Genomic DNA, 19,578 nt, shown 5'->3' with positions numbered 1-19,578 from the left:
ACTGGATGGAAAGTTTCAAGCCAAACAAGGCATCGTCCATGGAAACTTTTAATAAAGTACCTACATTTTCTAATAAGGATGACAATGAAAGACACAATGAACCTAACCCATAGATTACACGCAGGTATATATGTTCTCATATGCTGGATATTTTTCATTTTAAAATGGACAAACAGGTGACTTAAGTATACAGATGCTCACATAAACAGTCATTCCCAGTATAGTATCCATGTAATCCTCTGGCCTTTCCATAACAGATGACTCCTAATCCAGTACACCACAACTCTATTTATCTCAGTGACATCACTCTGATGGGCAGTACAAATTTTCTACAGACTTCTAATGTAAGTAAACACACCAAAAATGATTGGGAAAAAAATAAAAATTGAAGCACAAGCAAGCAGAAAAAGTACATTTCCTCTAACTTAGCTAACAACAGTGATATCACTAATAATACTAATTTAAAATCACTAAAACAAATAACATCCAAAATCACAACATGTGCTGCACAGTAAAACAACAGCCTAGCCCTAACAGCCTAGTAAGAAAACTTTATTTACAAAGGCCTACCAAGTCATTTAATGGCTTATTTAAAAAAATGTGAAATAGCAATAAGAAATAGCAAGAGCATCAATTAATAAAATGAAGACGTGCATTGTTTCTATAATCTTTACACATTTTTAATATTTAAGACTTTTATGTTAAAGAGGGACCTAAAATCTAATCGTGCTCATTTTTCTTGGCAGTATTTTTGTGAGCATCCCTTTTTTATTTGCTTTGGTACACAAGCACTGACTTCCAGACCAAACATGTCGTTTGCTGTGTGAGCGTTCCTGCCTATTTCAGAGTGAAATAGCTTAACCCTTTCATCTTCATCTTGAGCTTTTTTTCTCATAACCCTGGGTAATATTGACAAAGCACTCCATCCTAAGTCTCTGTGATGTCCCTGGGACCTGAGATTGCACACCGCCCACATGCTCGTTTAGTATCTGTGGAGCTGGCTCCCACTCTAAAAGGATCAATGCAGTCTTTCGAGTCTGCCTCATTCTCCCAAGTTCTAGCTCGAGATCACACCAAAGAAGCAAAACACAGCACTGTACAGTTTATTCATGAACATATGTCAAAGCAAGAGCAAAATGTAGCAGTTTAACAAAAGTGTGTTTTCACAGCAAAACAAGTTTGTAAGAATCTAACTTTTCATAAGCCTCGCATTATAGTCCGTCTTAAACAGCCCCACTGGATAACCAAAATTCCTAGTGTCAGATCCAACATTACAATTCAGGTTTAGATACATTTCTATATCTGCAAAATATAATGCAGATTGGCTAAGCTGCAGGTCCCAGTTGTAAGTTTTTAATTTACAGCTAGCAGTTTGTTCACATTTCTTTATATGACAAACTTACTGGTGATACAGATACATCAGGCCTGGCTGTGCCACTTCTCTAAGGCTAGACTGAAAAATTTGTTGAGTGGTTAAAGGATATTTTTCACTTACATCAAAGCTAATTCACTGTCCTAAGAGTTCCTGTTTTGTTTATCATCTGCACAAGCACAAAGAGGCAATACAAAGTCCTACCAACGACGTCACTGAAGTCCTCTGATTTACAGGTTGCATTAGTGTGGCAAGATATGCAGCAGTGTGCCAACAAAGAGAGGGAAGAAGACTTCATGATAGCATTGGCTTGGCTAATGTTTTATAAGGAGGGAAGTGCACTCAAGATCTTCATTAAAGCCTGAGCATATACACATTGCATTTTGGTGAATGACACTAAATGAAAAAGTTTAGCTTAGCTTTGTTTGTTTATAATGAAATTAATTGGCTCTCACTAAGTCCCTGAAAATCCCAGACCACCACAGCTGTTAAAGGCAGCACATTAAAGGCAGGAAAGTCCCAGTCAGCTCACTGGCCTCTGAATCAGGACTGCTTTGTATCAAATTCACTATGTTACAGCTCTTTTCACAGTACGTAAGAATATTAAATTAATATCTTCATATAAATAAGCTTACGTAATCAAGATTTCATGTCTTGTTGAAATGCTGCTTAACATGAAAACATGTTGAGTAACTACAAGCTGCAAATAGTTGGCCTAGCTTAAATGATGGTGCTTAACTTGAGAACTGGTGATGGCAGACATCAATCTGAATCTTTGTGTTTTGGAATTTTATAACTTTATCAGTTTATTTGATAAGAGACTCGGCAGAACTAAAAATGTACTTGATTTGCTAAAATACCACCTCTATCTCCAAACCTCATTTTAGGTGTCACTATAATGATAAACAATGCTTTGCTACTATTTCATATACTTTATTTCATTTATTCCATTCTTCTCTGTAACTTATGGGCAGAGAAACTGTCAGGTTCACTGATTATCAAGCTACCAACTGCATGAGACTGCACTAAAAACAAACCCTTTATGTTGCATCTCTGCTTTTTTTAGTGCAGCATAAAAGAGGCAGTTATCACCTTTAGTCAAAGGAGGCTGAAATAAACCCTCAAATGAGCTTCATTTCTGGTACCCAAAAGATAACTGATCATTTCAATCACATCTCATTTATTTCATTTAGAGTTTGAATCTTTTCTAAAAGACAAAAACTGTAAAATCTCGAGCATTAGAGATTGCCACACTGTCTCAAAGTCTCTTAGGAATGAAACTAAGGTGACTACAATTGAGCTAAAGTGGAATTTTAAGTATTATACTTAGCAAAATATGTTTGCTTCTCCTCTCTATGCTGTTTTTTGACCTACCTATATTTGAATCAGACACACCCTGACATAATGACATGAATTTGAAAGTGTGTCTACCACTAATTGCAGCAACCTTGCCAAACACTTTTCTTGGTATTTTCTTGCTCTTTTGTTTAACTGGTGCACATGTCTCTGTTGATGGAGTTTGGCTGCATACATATACACCTTATATGGTCAAATAACAGAGAATAACTGTTTTTCTGCAGCAAGAGGCAGTCGAGAGGCCAAATGACCCTCTGCTGAACAATGCAGTGAAGGCATATGGACCTGCATCCCTGCAGGGATCCATGCTGGCTATGCAAAAATTAACAAAAATGTGCTGACTGAACAAAAATAATGATATAATGACAATTTTCTCAGAAGTATAACAATATATGCTCAAATTGTCTACTGGGCATATTTGTCACCCCATTAAGACAATTATATAGACAAGACATTAGAAACACTTTTAAATGAAATTTAAAGTACTATGTTGAGTATTAAAAACTCCACATATAGTAGAATGATCAACTTTCTGATAATGTCAACAAAAACTAAATATGTTTCTCACAGATTAAGCGCATCAATTAGTTGAGTCAGGCCCTGAAATCAGCTCAGTCTCAGTCCCAGCAGACTAGCTGATCTCAGCATCAGACAACATCTCACCTGAGCTGATGCATTGTACTGCATTCTATTGGCACACAGATGTTTGTAGAGCACTAATGTAATGATAGCATATTTACAACATAATATGACTATGCAGGTAACCTACTAATAGCTGAGCGTGCTGGCCATGTAAAATCAATCAGCTTGCAAATTTTAAACCAAAAAATAAGTATGTATATAAATTAACTAAATAAAGGTTGTCATCATGCTGTGTATTTCTACTCTGCAGTTTCCCTGTTGGTAACATGCTTGGAATGTCACAAACACGACAACCAGCTGATTCACGCAGAGTCAGGCAGCGCATAAACAAGCAAATAAATAACTAAACATATCGAATGATCAGGAAATCGGTTTATGTTTCATGTGTCTACAAGGAAAAAAAATATTGTCTAAATATTGGAATGTCTGAACTGTAGTTTTAAATCGCCAAATAATGGGATCAGGCATACAAATCCTATGTCAGTTGAGCTCAATTCAATGTCCACTGCAAAGACAAGGGCACCAGCCTGGGATGCCAAGCAGTGTCTCCTAATAATTAATTTTATTTAAGTCTCTGGATTACTGTGTCTGTAGCTCCACTGTTTAGAAACCTTTACTTTGCTTTAGAGATTACACTGAGAGGGAAAGTAATGACACAGGCTTCATATGTTCCTTAGCAACTACAGATGAGAATAAATCTCTACTTTGGACCTTAATTTCCAAAATGTAGTTTCAGTACTCAGCCTGCAGAAGGAAACAAACACAGATGATGACATTTTCCAGCTAACTACTGCCTGCAAAAAAGCTTTCTGAAGGACCCTTTTTTAAAAACATAATAATACTTAATGAAGGTGTGCTACAGAGATAACATGTGTCAGTTCACGCATAGAAACTAACAGGATCATTCTCAGTGCTTTCCCTTGCTGTGTATAACATAAACAGCCTCTAACAGAAGATGGAAACATATCTAATAATCCCCTTTGCATACAAAAATAAAGAAAACAGATACCAGCTGTTCTCACTAAAGCACTGCCCTTACAAACATCAGGAAGGTAAACATGCTCAGGTGGGTTTTTAAGCGAGTATCTGCTGACACTAACCGCCTAAGGGCTTCAGTGTTAATGAAGGGGCAAATCTGAAAAGGATGTTTGTTTTCTTCTAGCTTCAGTGGCACCTGTTCAGCAACCGACACGCTGCTGCAAATCACCTCTTTACTTCACTGCGCACTCTTGAAAGAATGGTTGCTATGAACTGTATGTGTTTTGTTTTTAAATCAACTCACATTGAATAATTTGCCCAATTAATCAACCAGGTAACGGTACTGCACTGTAGTTAGCTGTAGCAGATAGCAGCAAAGACTAGTTGCCCCAAATACTCGACCACTGCAACATCCAGAGCCTGTTAAAAACAAAAAAAAACAAACAAAAAAACAAACAAACTGTGGAGCATATTAAGCTTTGCAAAGATCACCATAAGCAACACACCAGTTTGTTTATGCTCCTTACCTCACACTTATCTCACACTCATGTACACATTTCCCCTCACTGTCAACCTTATGCTGTCAACTTATTCCAATACACAACAACTGTTGTTTACTTGCACCTCATCTGTCACGATGAGCTCGTTTGTGAGGTATTTTGGGAGCGATAAGTATCATGCTTAATAAGAACTGATGAAACTTCTTTTAACACACTATTCACGTTAACAGGCTTTACATGCTAAGGTACTGTTTTGTATTTAAATGCCATAGATTACAGTACCTCTAGCTCCCTGTCTTGTCCTGTTCTCACAGTCTCCGTTACGGTCGCAGTGGCCTTGTCTGAGCTGTTGTGGGATGCTGGGACATGTAACTAGGCCTGGGACGGCCGATGTACCCTCCCCCGCTGGTACAGTGGAAGAGAGAGAATGACAGCAAACAGAGAAAAGAACGCTCTCTCCAGAAGCCAAGCTGCTCTAAGACGACATCACCCAGTTCTCCTCCTTTTGTCTCTCCTTTCCTGCTCCTGCTGTAACTGCTGCCACCTTCAGTGTGCTGCAGAAGCAGTTCTCTTTTTTCTTTCTTCTCCTCTTTTCCCCGATTTTGTCTCTGCCTCTCTCTCTCAGCTGCTTCCTGTACTACACCGGTTTACTGTGCATGAACAGCAGAGCCTTCAAGCCCCCGGATTTAAATACTGGGTTGGAACATACCACGTGGCAAAAAAAAGGGGGAAGGACAAGAGTTAACCACTTCATGCTTCATGCATTGTGCTATAAAATGGAGGCGGCCCTGGATAAAAAGCCACTCCTACTTTACTTCCCTTCCCACCTCTCATTCATGAACACACAGCTTCAGTCATGTCATGACTGCAAATGATGTTATGAATACCAGTATTAAGAAAATCTAATAAATGGAAATTTATTATTTCTGTACAAACTGCTTTTCTGATGCTCATTCACTGCTTCTTTCTAATTTCTGAGTTTATTTTGTCCTTCAGAGCTGGACGACTTTTAAAAGAGTGGTTTTGGAAGTTCAGTCTTGTCTTTGTTATTAAAATGTTTTTTATTTGACTGCAGGTGTAATTTATCCTTTTGTGTATCCAACTACTTTGTAGATGAGAACACACAGGTGGATGTATCTGTTTTTGTGTGCATGCAAGCTACATGACATGTTTCTCCACTGATCACAGACTTTTTCCTTTCTCTTTCACATGATAAGAAGTGCCTGTTTGCTGTATTTCACTGACTAAACAACTCAATGAGCACACACGATGAGCTATACTTAAGTAATGGCAGAATTGTTGAAAGAGCAGCATGAGATGACAATAATGAAACAGTCCGCAGCAGGATAAGGTTAATTTTTATACTGCAGGTTTGTGGTCTCCAGCATGTCCCTGAAAAAAACAGCAAGGTGTTTGTTTGTTTTTTGTGGGAGTAAATTTTATGGCTAAGTGAGATGTTCAAAGGGATATGGGGTGGGTGTGGTTCTTGTAAAGATTGATCTGTTGTTTGACTGCCAGTCAAAAGACTGAACAAAAAGTACATTAACTGGAATTAATGAAAATAATCCTTGGATGAAAGAGATCACTGAAATGTTTTCATTATCCACTTTCCCCCCACAAGAATAACCTTCAAGGGGCAATGGCAAGAGAAAACTAATACGTTTAGAAAATGTTTTTACTTTATAGATGAACACCATACAAAGCCAAGTTTAAAGTTAAATATACAGAGAATGCAAAAGTCCTCAAAGAGAGCTCAGTGAATACTGTTCAGGTTGGAAATGGTACTCCATTGCTTGGATCTGAGGTAGGCATAACAGGTGATTTTTTAATTTTATTTTTATTTTGGTGTTGTCAAGGTTGAATTTTGTGATATTTTTAATAAGATCCAGTTAAAGAATCCGGATTTGATGGTAACAGATACAGTATGTTTTTGAAATAAAGACTAAACACTTACCGTAATTTATCCCAGTACTCTTTTTAAAGCTGATGAGCTAACAATAACAATATTAAAACATCAGCAGTCATGCTATATTGATCGGAGCGCGTGTGTTTATGTTTCTATGTTCCCTGTCTTCTCCTAGGCATGTGGAACAGTCTTGATGAAACTTAAATAGAAACATAAACATTGCCCAGGGCACCATGAGTGCCAACATCTATATGACATATTTAAATATTTTATACATATCCCTCATTATATTCATCATCATACATCATTTTGGTGCATTTGACAGTTTAATTGAGCACTGAATAGAATTTCAGATTACAATATACCCATAGCATCATATTACAATGATCGTAGCATGTGTATGTATGTTTATCTCCCACCCACGGGTTTGCTATTAATAACAGCAGTAGTAGTGTTAATTGTATTGTCATGTGACTATGTTAGTCACTGTGGGCTTTGAATGGGAGCAGGACACACAAACAATCAATCACTGTTAGGAATCACTAAGTTCATCTCCCCTATAGTGCTTCTTAAATGTTGCAAAATGAGTGTTAAATATTCCTTTGTGGACCAATGTACAGGAAAAAAAATGTTTAGTTTAAGTCACTCAGGTCAAACCTCTGTGGCAGCCATCTTGTCTTGCAGGTAAAGAGGAAGCCCGCCTCAAATGCAGCTCTTGTATAGGATGTGGCAAGTGTAGAACATTAATTGAATTTATTCAAATAAATGTAAACAAATGAAATAATAAACAAATGTTTGCTTTATATTTCATTACTGACAAATAATTGATAATGTGATCATTGTGATGCTGTAAAATTTAATCTTCTTTGTTTTGAGTGATATGTTCTGTTTTCCCCACTACACCTTCCTGTGTAACAATCATTTAATCTGTTATAAATTGTGATGAATTGTGAAGACTGATGAGAGATCACATCACTTCTTCACTTCCTGCCACCATCGACACACTTCAGTTTGCATACCGGACTAATCGTTCCACAGACGATGCCATAGCTCACCTGCTCCACACATCCCTGAGATGGATGCTGTTTGTGGACTACAGTTCAGCATTCAACACAATAATTCCCTCTAAGCTTTTCACCAAGTTGAAGAATCTAGGACTCAGCTCATCACTGTGTCAGTGGATCCTCAACTTCCTCACAGACAGACCCCAATCAGTGAGGGTGGGAAAACAAGTCTCCCCCTCCATCTCACTCAGCGCTGGAGTGCCTCAGGGCTGTGTTTTAAGCCCCCTGCTGTACACACTGTACACTTATGACTGTGTAGCCACATCGGACACCACCTCCATTGTCAAGTTTGCTGACGACACTGTTGTTGTGGGCCTGATGTCTGACAACATCGAGAAGGCCTACCTGGAGGAGATTAGGAACCTGGAGACCTGGTGCCAGGAGAACAACCTCCTCCTAAATGTCAGCAAGACTAAGGAGCTGATCGTAGACTTCACTACAAAGCAGGTGAGGAATTATGAGCCCCTGATCATCAATGGCATGCCAGTGGAGAGAGTGGACAGTTTCCAATACCTGGGTGTCCACATCACTCAGGACCTGTCATGGTCCTGCTACATTAAAACCCTGGTTAAGAAAGCCCGCCAGTGTCTCTTCTTCCTCAGAAGACTTAGTGACTTCCATCTGCCACTGAGGGTGCTTAAGAACCTTTACTCCTGCACCATCGAGAGCGTCCTGACGGGAAACATCTGCACCTGGTATGGGAACAGGACCACGCAGGACAGACAAGATCTGCAAAGAGTGGTGCGCTCAGCCGAACGCATCATTCAGTCAGAGCTTCCTGACCTGTTGTCCATCTACACCAAGCGGTGCAAGACTAAAGCCAGGAAGATTATCATGGACCTCTCCCATCCCAACAATGGACTCTTCTCACTGTTGAGGTCTGGGAAGCGCTTCCGCTCCCTTAAGGCCAAAACAGAAAGAATGAGGAGGAGCTTCTTCCCCCAGGCTATTCGGGCTCTGAACCAGGTGTAGGACTGAACTCTCCCACATACATCACATCTCCACACGCATTCTGGTTTTTCTTTTTGCACACTTCTTATAATTTATAATTTCTTTTTATTAATAATTTCTTATGTAAACTGTTTTGCACATTTTTACTGTAAATTTCTAAGTTAAAATCTGTAAATTTTTGTAGTAATCTGTAAATATTACTGTCAATTCTTACTGTCATTTAATGGTTGGGCATTGCACAGCAATAAGAATTTCACATCATGTCATACTGTGTGAAATTACTGAGGAGCCTCTTATAGAAGTCTCCAAAAACTTTTAATTAAAATGCATCTTACTATCCAGCTGATTCTCCAACTCAACTGCCATTACTACTTGCTTGTATTGTCTTTTGCACATTCTCAGTCTTACTATTTATATTTCTTTATTATTTTATTTTGTCTACCTATCTATGATAACCTAATAGGATGATATTAAGCAACACGGCTGATGGAGTTTATTATTGCAAATTTAATACGGCAAAAGTATATGAGATTTATTTAGATGTTTGAATGGAAACACTCCAACTGTTTGGAGACTTGACGGTTAAATTTCTTGTACAAATAGGTGATATCTCATCTTCATGAACCTATCAAGAAGCTGACTGAGGAAGTTATAAATGTTATGAGAGTAAGTTGACCATTCCTGATTTATTTGACCTTTGGGCCTTTGGCTTGTGGAATATTTCCTTTGACTTTCTGTTCTGAGCTTAAAAACAAGAAGGACATCCATTGTAAACAACAAATGACAATGTGTTCTGCCACTGATTGTGTTACTACAATAGAATCATTTAAGAGACATGCTGGCTGAAACCACCAACAGCCTTGTGTGAATTAAATTCAGACATACTATATGTCCAGTGGTTTTTGTTAAGTCACATTTCTCACAAGCACTGAGGTATGTTTTCTTTTTCAGCCCCAGCTTGAGTTTTTCTGCAGTTACATCATCTGTTGTGTTCTGCAAATCTCTTTCCCTGGAGACTAATTAACAGCACAGGGGAGTCGCTGTGCATTATTTTTCACTCCCTTTCTCCCTGAAGAAAAAGAGAGCTGACATAATTGCACAAGCATTCCCGTGTGAATGAAAGAGAGTGAACATGCAAATAAAACTGTTTCCCAGCATTTGCACTGCTGTTTTTGTATCCCATCCCCCCCGTCCATCAGGAATCTTCTTAAAACAATAAATTCTCTCTGGAGCCCGAGACACCGAACTGTGCACAAAACATGTTGCATACCCACAGCAGCACATGTAAACACTAATAGCCACACACCAAAAAAGGCACACATATTCACATCATTCATTTTGACCCTCTGTGATTATCCAGACCACAGTTGTTGTTGTCACCGCTGTCAGTGCAGCTCTCATCATATCGGAATATCTAAAAGGAACACTGTGTCATTTGATAGTGTCAACATATAACCCTCTGCAGTTAGTGCTGCTCGGACATCAAGAGCTCACGATTCCAACCCTGAGACAGAAACTGTGTGAAGTATCAAAGCCAAAGACAATAAAGGGACTACTGCTTCCCTGCCATGGCTAAGCAAGAAAGCTTTTGATCCGTTTCCATGCACATTCACTGCTCTCTTTGCTTTGGAGTGAATGAATTGCGCACTGTTGAAAACTCGCAATTCTAGCTGTGATTTAGTGTCTTGTTGTGCTGGCAAAGCTTCCACAAAAGGATGTTATAAATACAGCAGTTTGATTAAAGATTAAACTCTGGACAACTGTGCACTGTTTGCTTTAATGACTAATATTTCATTACTGTATCAACTAATGGTTGCAAACTAAAACAACTGCGACTAACCTGACTCACGCTGTATAGCGGAATCTATTTTTTCAAAGCAAGAAAGAGTTGCAGTGTGATGAGAATATAACAACAAAAGGAAAACGTTCCTATTATATGTTCTGACATCAACTAAAGATGAATAGTTTAACATGAAGATATCAGAAATGTGGAAAACTGGCCAGCTGTCAGACTGAACAAATGACTTTATGTGTGAGATGACCAATGAACTGGAATGTGAGAAACATCAGTGTGGAGTTGCAAGTGTGAGAGTATATTCCTAATTAAAGTTTAGAATATGATCTGGAGAATCATTAAATGAACAGGAGGGGGTGGGTGAGAGATTCAATGACTCACTGAGGTCAAAACACAATAAGAAGTCAGTGAGGGACTGAAACATCAGCTGATGCTGCTTCATGTTTGATCGAATGAGGTGGATTAAATGAAAATGGATCTTCACTGGAAGCCATGACAGGAGCAGAGACAGACCAAAGCAGCATGCTTAACTGTACTTAAGCACTGAAATACAACCCATCATAACCATCTGTACAGCCTGTCAGCCAGCAGAGCACCCGAGTGAGAAATGGTAGAGTGGAAACAAGCCAATCTTCTGTGTGTTTCTATGTGAGTACTTGTGTGTGTGTGTGTGTGTGTGTGTGTGTGTGTGTGTGTGTGTGTGTGTGTGTGTGTGTGTGTGTGTGTGTGTGTGTGTGAGTGGAGTGGGGTGGGGTGGGGTGGGTTGCCTGGACAGATATTATGATATCACTCGCTATCTGGTCACAACAGGCCCACCTGTTAGTGTGACAGTTTTCAAGGCCTCACTTCCTACCTCTCCAAAATCCCTTTTCCAGGACTGAGACACTCCCTTCCTAACATGGGAAGCAGCTGAGCTATTCATAGCAAAAGAAAGCCCTGGAATTTTCCACCAAACACAGAGCAAAGTGGTCCTCAGTAATGTCTGAGGGCAGCACAGCCACAGACTGGAGACCCTAACAACCAGCTGCTTGTTTCAAACCGATGGGCTGCCTTGTATTTTCCCAAGCCTCCCTCTAGTGGTTAGAAAGAAAAGCAAAGAAACATTTTTAATATTGAGTATTAAAGTGTAGAGCAAAAATGGAATAAAAATATGTTTTTTTCTAAACATTGTTAAAACATAGATACTTGAGCCTAATGTCTCAGATATAGCTTAATTTAACTGTTTACCATTCCTTAAATCCTCTTTAATTAGTAGGCTTCATGTTCTACAACAAATTCACTTTAAATTGAAGCTATTTAGCTTCTTCATTGTAGGAGTGACAGTGAAAAACATGTTACACTGACACCTTTTCAGTAGGAGATCAAAACACAGACTACTCTGCTGAAAAAACCCAACTTTGTGGTTTTCTCCCAGTATTTGCTTGTCACGTGTTTCTGTCTACTGCAGGGCCAGAGCGTGGGAGTGAGAAGAGGTGAACAGGCACGGTGCTTTTCAGTCAGCTGGGTTAAAGTCCACAGGGAGACAAGTAGATATGATAATGATTCAGTAAGGACTACAGCAAATCCCCTCAGGGGTAACGGCACAGAGCTCACGTGACCTGGGGTAAGAATACACATAAATTGAAGACAGATGCACAAGAGACATGCCGTGACACAAGCAGTATATCCGCTTAATAATGAACCAGAACAGGAGACAGCCAGAGTCCTGGAGGAAATACGGTAACCATCCAACTGCAGCATGCAGCAGGATGTGTAGAGAGTATAAAAGATACAGATTAATGTGGTACCAACAGGCCAGTGGCCACCCATTAATAACCGATACAGTATTTTGGAGGGGTTCGAGGGTACAGTGCAATTTAAAAACAAACAAACATATCTTTTAGAATAATTAAAAGAACATACATAAATGGGTACTAGAAATACATTATCCAGTATTATATACATGGCACAAAACTAATGTTAAATCCAGGTAACAAGACAGCGATCCCCACACCTCTGAAATGCTGAGCTGACAAACCATCATACAAGAGACAAAAATAACTGCCTTGACAAAAGCATCAAGCCAGACAACCAGACAGTCTGCAGGTAAAATGTGCAAAAGCCTGTATGAAGTTAGAGCCAAATATAAAGATAGAAGGCCGGATACAGGAAGAAGAGCGCTGATCCAAACTGGTGAGAGGAATTCCCTGCACTGCTCTGGCAGACAATTTAATAACCTCCGCATATCACGTCATATAACTGGGCATTACATATTCTGCTTTATGCCAGAGTCCAGTGGGAGAGCTGCGGAGCCTACAGGCAGAGGCAGTTTCCTCCAGGAAGCTGGTTGGTTAATCAATGTTTACACCAGCAAATCCACTCCAACCATTGCATAAGAGAACTGTTTCAAGTATGCAGGGATGCATCAGTGCTGGAGAGATGTGTTTGGTGAGAGGGGAAAATGTGATAAGAGCACTATTTCTGCTGAGGTTACAAGAAGAAACAATGCAAATATTGAGCTTCAGTCCATGACTTGACTTTGAGAACAGTCGTTTAGAGGCAAAAATAAAAATGTGGTCAGATGGACCATAATGGACCATATTATCAGACTGGGAGAGCACAAGGCTCAGCCAAGCGGCTAATTGAGAGGACTTGAATGACTGCATGGCTGGAGAGACCTATAAGTTATTTATTACTGCACCAAAGACAGGCGTCCTTAGCAAATACTGTAAGGAGTGTGTCAGCATGAGTTACTCCTCAGGATCTGCTGCTGCATCCCTCCAAATGCTCGACTTTTGTGCTGTGTGGCACCCTGAGGAACCAATTCATTTCACATATAAATTACAGGTCTAACTTGATAGTTTCTCACTGGAAAGAGCAGTTAACATTAAAATCAAAGATAATCATAAAAAGCACAATAATTTTCCCTCTATCCCATCACACACACACAAAATGTTAAATGTGTATTTTTTTTTTATCTGGGATGCTGAGAGAACAATCTAACAGAAACTTGTAATGAGAGAGAGAGTTGCAGTTAAAAGATACACTGATACCACTGCTCTGTGCAAAGCTGATAAACTGCAGACCTTTGATAAACTGTAGCAGAAACTGTGCAAGGTGGTCGGGTAAATAGGCCCACAAACTCCTTACATTCCTTTACAATCTGACAATAATACACATACAGTCAGAAATGTATATATAAACAGCGATATTCACTGTGCAAATGAGGACAATAAATGCTCAAAAATCTATATTTCACTCTTATTTTTTGAGGCAATACACATTACACTATCACACTCATCTGCAAAACATTAACTTTACAAGTTAAGTAAAGGCTGTTCATCGGTGCCTCGTTATGACAAATGACACACTTAACCTGAACTTTACCTTCTTATCAAAGTACACACTATTATTTTTTTTTTCTTTTGCACAACACTGCTGGACTTTACACTGTTATCTGGCTTCGAGAACCACTCATGTGCGCTAGTCAATACTTTCTGATGTTTCATACACTATGTAATCGTCCGACTGAAAAAACTAGAATAGCAATTGTTAAATAATCAATTTCATCTGAAGTTTTGTGAAAATGTTCTTTGCAGTTAATCGATTCAGCGAGGTGTATTACACACAGAACAGCACACATGCTGAACTTATCCAACATGTGTGGAAGCTTCAAATCAATTTACAGGCGGAAAAAAACTAGCTAGAGTTGCAGAATTCTCCACTTCCCTCTCATTGCTCTTTGTGAGCAGCATGAATTCTCAAATACCGTTGCACAAGCACATGTGTAATTTTCTGACTCCACATCCACGTAAGATGTTCCCCCATTTCTTCTTTGGGACCCCCCCCCAAACCCACCCTTTCACCCACACTCACCAGGGCTGGTGGTGCTCTGCAGGCTCCCCCTCTTGTGCATCGGGGATTTAGGCTTAGGCTTCCCTTGTCCATTTGCAGCATTAGAGGAGGAGGTGGAGGAAGAAGATGACATCTTGCCGCCTGTGCTCTTGTTACTAGTCGAGCACAGTGGGTCAGAGCATTGAAGTGGCCAGCAGGGGGAGAAAGGAGCACTAGCTCTGATGCTGGAGCTCTGTCTCACAGTGGGACAGCGGGACGGCAGGACCCATACTGGGCCAGGCGAAGCTCCTCTGCAAAGTTGGCTCCGCCTCCCAGTCAGCGGCGGGTCAGCAGGCACACTGCACAGCGCCGAGCTGAAAGACAGCCCAAGGCTTCCCCAACTCCTGCTGGGGGCCATCGTCCTCGGTTGCCTTAGCAACCAGGGAAGGAGCTTCCTGTAGGCAGCACAGGGAAAAGCAGCCACAGAGGAGGGCATTGGAAATCAAAGAGTGTAGCTAGCATGACAGCTAGCAAGCCAGAAGATCAGCTGCAGCTGAGCCAGCTGAGCGCCTAGGTCAGCGAAGGACAAAAGTTTTTCCACTCTACTAAAAATAGCAGCTAGAAAGATATCATTAAAACATGCAGTGTATCCAAGAGAATCGCGATGAACAGCAAGTAACTAAAAAAATAAATAACAGAGAAGGTACTCTGTGGATAAGCACGATAACCAGCTCACCAATGAGCTCCCAGTCTTCTTTGCTGGAAAATTCTGAGGGGAGACGGACAGCCTGGACACACACACACACACACACACACACATACACACACACACAAGCGCGCACGCGGACGGAGGCCCGCCTGACATGGAGTATTATAAATAGTGACAGCTATTGCCCAGTTAGAGGCTGTGGTACAACCTGTGACAAGTGCAGTGCATGAATGACTCTTTGTCACTTACTTCCTGTAGCTGAGGAGCAAAATTACAATTCATCATAAACTCTTTTAAAAGTTTAGCAAACACACAAGCATCCAAAAGTCAACACAGCAGATCAATGATTAAAAGAAATCTTAAATTTTACTATTGTTCATGCTCTCAATACACTCATCACTAAATTGCAAACTAAAGTGTTCTGTTGAAAGTTTCACAGACTGGAAATTTACACAGTTAATAATCACACTGGTATATTTTATAAGTTCAATACTGGATATTTTATGCTTTAGTAATGTTAATGTCACTGCTAATTTGGTTTTTAAACAGAATGCTGAATCAGTGATTGCAATTATTCAACTTGAGAATTCAATTTCAATATACTGTAAATCCAATTCTCCAAAACTAGGAAGAAACTATATTATGGACCAGAATAGTCATACAAAGAGTTGTTAAGAACAAGCAAAGAGCCCCATCTAGTGGCATGAAAACTGTATGCAGCTGGATGAAAATTTCTATTCCTTCTTTTCAAAAGTTTAAAAAAATGTGTGTGAAAAGTTACATCCAAGTAACTCATGTGACAGTAACATATTCAAGTGTATCTAACCAAAAGTCTAAAAGCAAAAAAGAAACTGATAAAGCTTTTAAAAAAGACTAGTACATTGTACAACAAACACTTAATTTTACAATAATATCTTTAAAAGATAACCTTATTTGGGTACTGAAGTGGAAGTGTCTGCAAAGTGAAGAAAAAATAAAATCTTCTATCAGGGTTTCCGCAGGCTTTTTCTGAAAGCTCACCCAGGTTTTAAAGACATTACTTACCATCTGGTGCGGCAGCACCAGCAGAAAAGCCTAAAACACACAGGCCCACTTTTGAAAAGGAAAAAATAAATAACTAACCCGATGAATATCTTAACTACTTCGCAAAATACAAATTAGTCATATTATTAAAGCCTCACCAGGAAACAGAAAGCAGTCATAGTACCTGAAAACTCTCCTTTGGCTTTCTCCCTGCTTCTGCTGCTTGGTCAAGCCTTCTGTTTGCACACCCTTTTGTTAAAAATGAGACCAGTGAGCATATATCTGGCTGCTTAGGAGATTTTTTCCCCCCACTTATTCAGACCAGTGCTTATGAAATGCAGCATTTTGTTTACCAAGGCCATACAGGAAAAAAAACCCCACTGTGGTCACATCTATTAAACAGCATCTTGACGGTGTAAATTTTAAAATCCTGCTGAACCAAGTAACATATTTTCAAATGAGCTAATATACACTTTGAAATAGTCTACTCTGGTATTCTCTATAATAAAATACAACCAGGGCATGCTTTTATTAATAGCACTGCTTCTTCTATTGCCAGGTCCCTGGATTACCTTAGTCTTTTCTCCCTGTTTCCCTTCCTTAACAATGGTTTAGTGACAGCCACCTTTTTGATGAGGCTTCAGCAAACAATAGATGGATCAAATGCAGGGTCAGGTGTATCTTTCAAGTTGGGTCTTTGCTGGATTTTTTCCTATTTCTTGATTTTTTTTTATTATTTTTTTTGCATATCTTAAGAACACTTTCAGATTATGTCTATCTGCTGTAAATAGTTCTTTAAGTCTCTTTGCTTATCCTCCATTAGTCTAGTTTCCTCAATATTATTTAAGGATGCACAGCACACCATGCCAACATATGCCAAGTTTTCAGTGAATACAATTTTTAAGGCTGTCAAACTGTGAACTAATTATGTATTTTCATGCCAGGTTGCCAGGGGGAAAAAGTACCTTTAAAACTTTAAAAAGTTGTCTGTTATGTGTAGACATCCCCTGAGTTAAGTGTCTCTCAGTTCCCTATCAAATGGCTCAACAAGCAAAAAACATTCCTATGAATATGATCAGATACACAGACTGTATTCAAAATGAGTTAAAAAAGCAGCCAGTGTCCAAAGAAAAAACTTTGGAGAACTATTGCTTAAGAGCACTTTTAACATGTTACAAGAGAGTCTGGCTCCTTGGAAGCAAAACAGAAAGAAATGACTGGTGGCTTTCACACACCACTGTAACAAAATACTGATGGTATATAGGAATGTGTCAGTTGAGAACTAGTTCTATATTGTTCACTCCACCTACAACGTCAAAGTTGATCAAGTTCTTCCAATGGCACACACAAATTTACTCCATTACTCATAAATCACATAAAGACAACACAATCAAAAGACGCATCAAGACCAGCTGCAAAGCCACACTGTCAAATGACAGGAAGTGCAACAGGATGACGAAAGCAAAGTCACAGCCACATTTTTGTTTTTGTCCTGTCAGCTGATCAATGCACAGGCACAATCAGTTTGTAAAAATAGTTTTGTCACAACTTTAAAGGTGAACCAAAGCATAACCGAAAAGACACGATTTGTTTTGTTACTTTTTAAATCCACATGAATGTGAGCATAATCTTGGCACAAATAGGACCTCGCAGCTTCCTCCTTGGCCATGTAAAAGCAAGCAGGGGTACAAGCTTTCAAATATTAGTACTATTAGTACATTTAACGCATAAAAATACCAAACAGCTACTGTTTTTCCCTTATTTGAGGCAAGGTTTTGTGATGTATTGCACTGCAATAAGGTTAAATTCGTTTTTTATTTTTATTTTTTTTACCTATGTAATAAGCTTCTGACAGAGTTTCTGGTGATAAGACACTTAAAGGGAGAGCTAAACTCCTTTTTCTAGAGCGTGTTTCGTGTATATTTCAGTACAGCTGTGTCGGGTGCCGACTTACCAACGGACATTGTTGACGACTCGTTAGCTGGAAGTGGAGAACACAAGAAGGCAGGAAATACCTTGACACAAAGATAAAGCAACAACGACGGCTTGTTACAGTATATACGGGCTCTAAATATGTGTACGTATACATCCGCAGAGTAGCTAACAAGAGCGCCTACTGTAAACACGTTATCTAGGAGTTTCACATAGCTAACAACGCGACTGCTTCGTACTAGCTTAACTGTCCACTATGAAATGTACAAAGTTAGTTCAAGCACGATAACTGCAGTGTCAATAGCCTACGTCTTAGCTTAAAAACTACATAAATGGCTAACCCATGAGAGAAATAAGTATTAGTTAAATAATTCTAGCTAGGAAATACTTACCAGGGGGTGATATTCGGCTTGGGTGGGTTTGTTATTCTGTTACTTCAGTTTCCTCCACAGAAGGATGAAGTGTTGTGTTTAAAGGAGGCGCTGGGAGAGGGTTCAAAGGTCCCAGTGAAAGAACAACAAATGTGTTTCCACGCTGGTTAGATAACGTTTGATAATAGCTTATCTTCAGCAGCTGTATTTAAAACAAGTTCTGAAATATTTAGCAATTAAATCCTAGAATGCCTTTCTTACTGGTGACTTATATCTCAAAGGTCACCATATATTAAACGCTATCGGTGTTAGTTTTATGTGTTATTTTCCTCTTATTATTTAGATGGAGCACATTTTTAGCTCCTGGCATGCACTCACTGGCCATTTTATTAGGTATACCTTGCTAGTAAGTCTCCCATTCCACCACATCCCAAAGTTGAATTGAACTTTGCGACACGGTGCATTGTACTGGAAGTAGCCGTTAGGAGATGGGTACACCGTAGTCAAGAAGGGATGGATTTGGTCAGCAACAATACTCAGGTAGACTGTAGTGTTTAAGAGATGCTCAGCTGGTACCACACCACCACCATCAGCTGCCCAAACGTCTGATACAAGGCAGGACGAATCCATGCTTTTCATGTTCTTTATGCCAAATTCTGATCCTACCATCTGAAAATGGCAGCAGAAATCAAGACCCATCAGACCAGACAGCATTTCTGGTGTCCAGTTTTCATGAGCCTATGTGAATTTTACCCTAATTGTCCTGTTTTTATCTAAAAGGAATGGCACCCAGTGAGGTCTTCTGCTGCTGTAGCACATCTGATTCAAGCTTCAACATGCTGTGCATTCAGAGGTGCTCTTCTGCATACCTTTGTTTTAACAAGTGGCTATTTGATTTAATTTTGCTGTCCTGTCAGCTCAAAGCAGTCTCATCATTCTTTGACCTGTGATATCAACAAAGTACGTTTAGCCAGAGAACTGAAGCTCACTGGATATTTTCCTTTTTATCTGGCGCATTCTCTATAACCCTTACACATGGCTGTGTTTTTGAAAATTCCAGTAGATCAACAGTTTTTGAAATACTCAGATCAGCTCATCTGATACCAGCAACCATGCCATGTTCAAAGTCAGTTAAATCACCTTTCTGATGCTCAGTTTGAATTTCA

The 19,578-nt window shown here is 39.5% G+C and overlaps 1 protein-coding gene across 5 annotated transcripts in view; it reads right to left on the bottom strand.

Annotated features, from left to right (window-relative positions):
• LOC134627760 (AMP deaminase 2-like) overlaps window positions 1-18,460 on the bottom strand; it is a 37,662-nt gene extending 19,202 nt beyond the window's left edge. The window contains exons 1-2 of one of the 5 annotated variants that reach the window (XM_063474130.1): window positions 18,434-18,460; window positions 18,064-18,124 (exon numbers count right to left, since the gene is read on the bottom strand). In XM_063474130.1, the coding sequence (XP_063330200.1) occupies window positions 18,064-18,073 (10 nt within the window). In that variant the 5' untranslated portion in view covers window positions 18,074-18,124; window positions 18,434-18,460. Of the gene's footprint in view, window positions 1-4,652; window positions 4,769-5,130; window positions 5,515-14,419; window positions 14,988-18,063; window positions 18,125-18,433 lie in introns of those variants that run through there. The other 4 variants (XM_063474131.1, XM_063474128.1, XM_063474129.1 and 1 more) reach the window with 4 other exon arrangements.
• Between the last annotated feature and the right edge of the window lie 1,118 nt (window positions 18,461-19,578).

This window comes from Pelmatolapia mariae, linkage group LG5 (assembly GCF_036321145.2).
Source record: "Pelmatolapia mariae isolate MD_Pm_ZW linkage group LG5, Pm_UMD_F_2, whole genome shotgun sequence".
NCBI lineage: Eukaryota > Metazoa > Chordata > Actinopteri > Cichliformes > Cichlidae > Pelmatolapia > Pelmatolapia mariae.
This window is presented reverse-complemented; position numbering and strand designations above follow the sequence as displayed.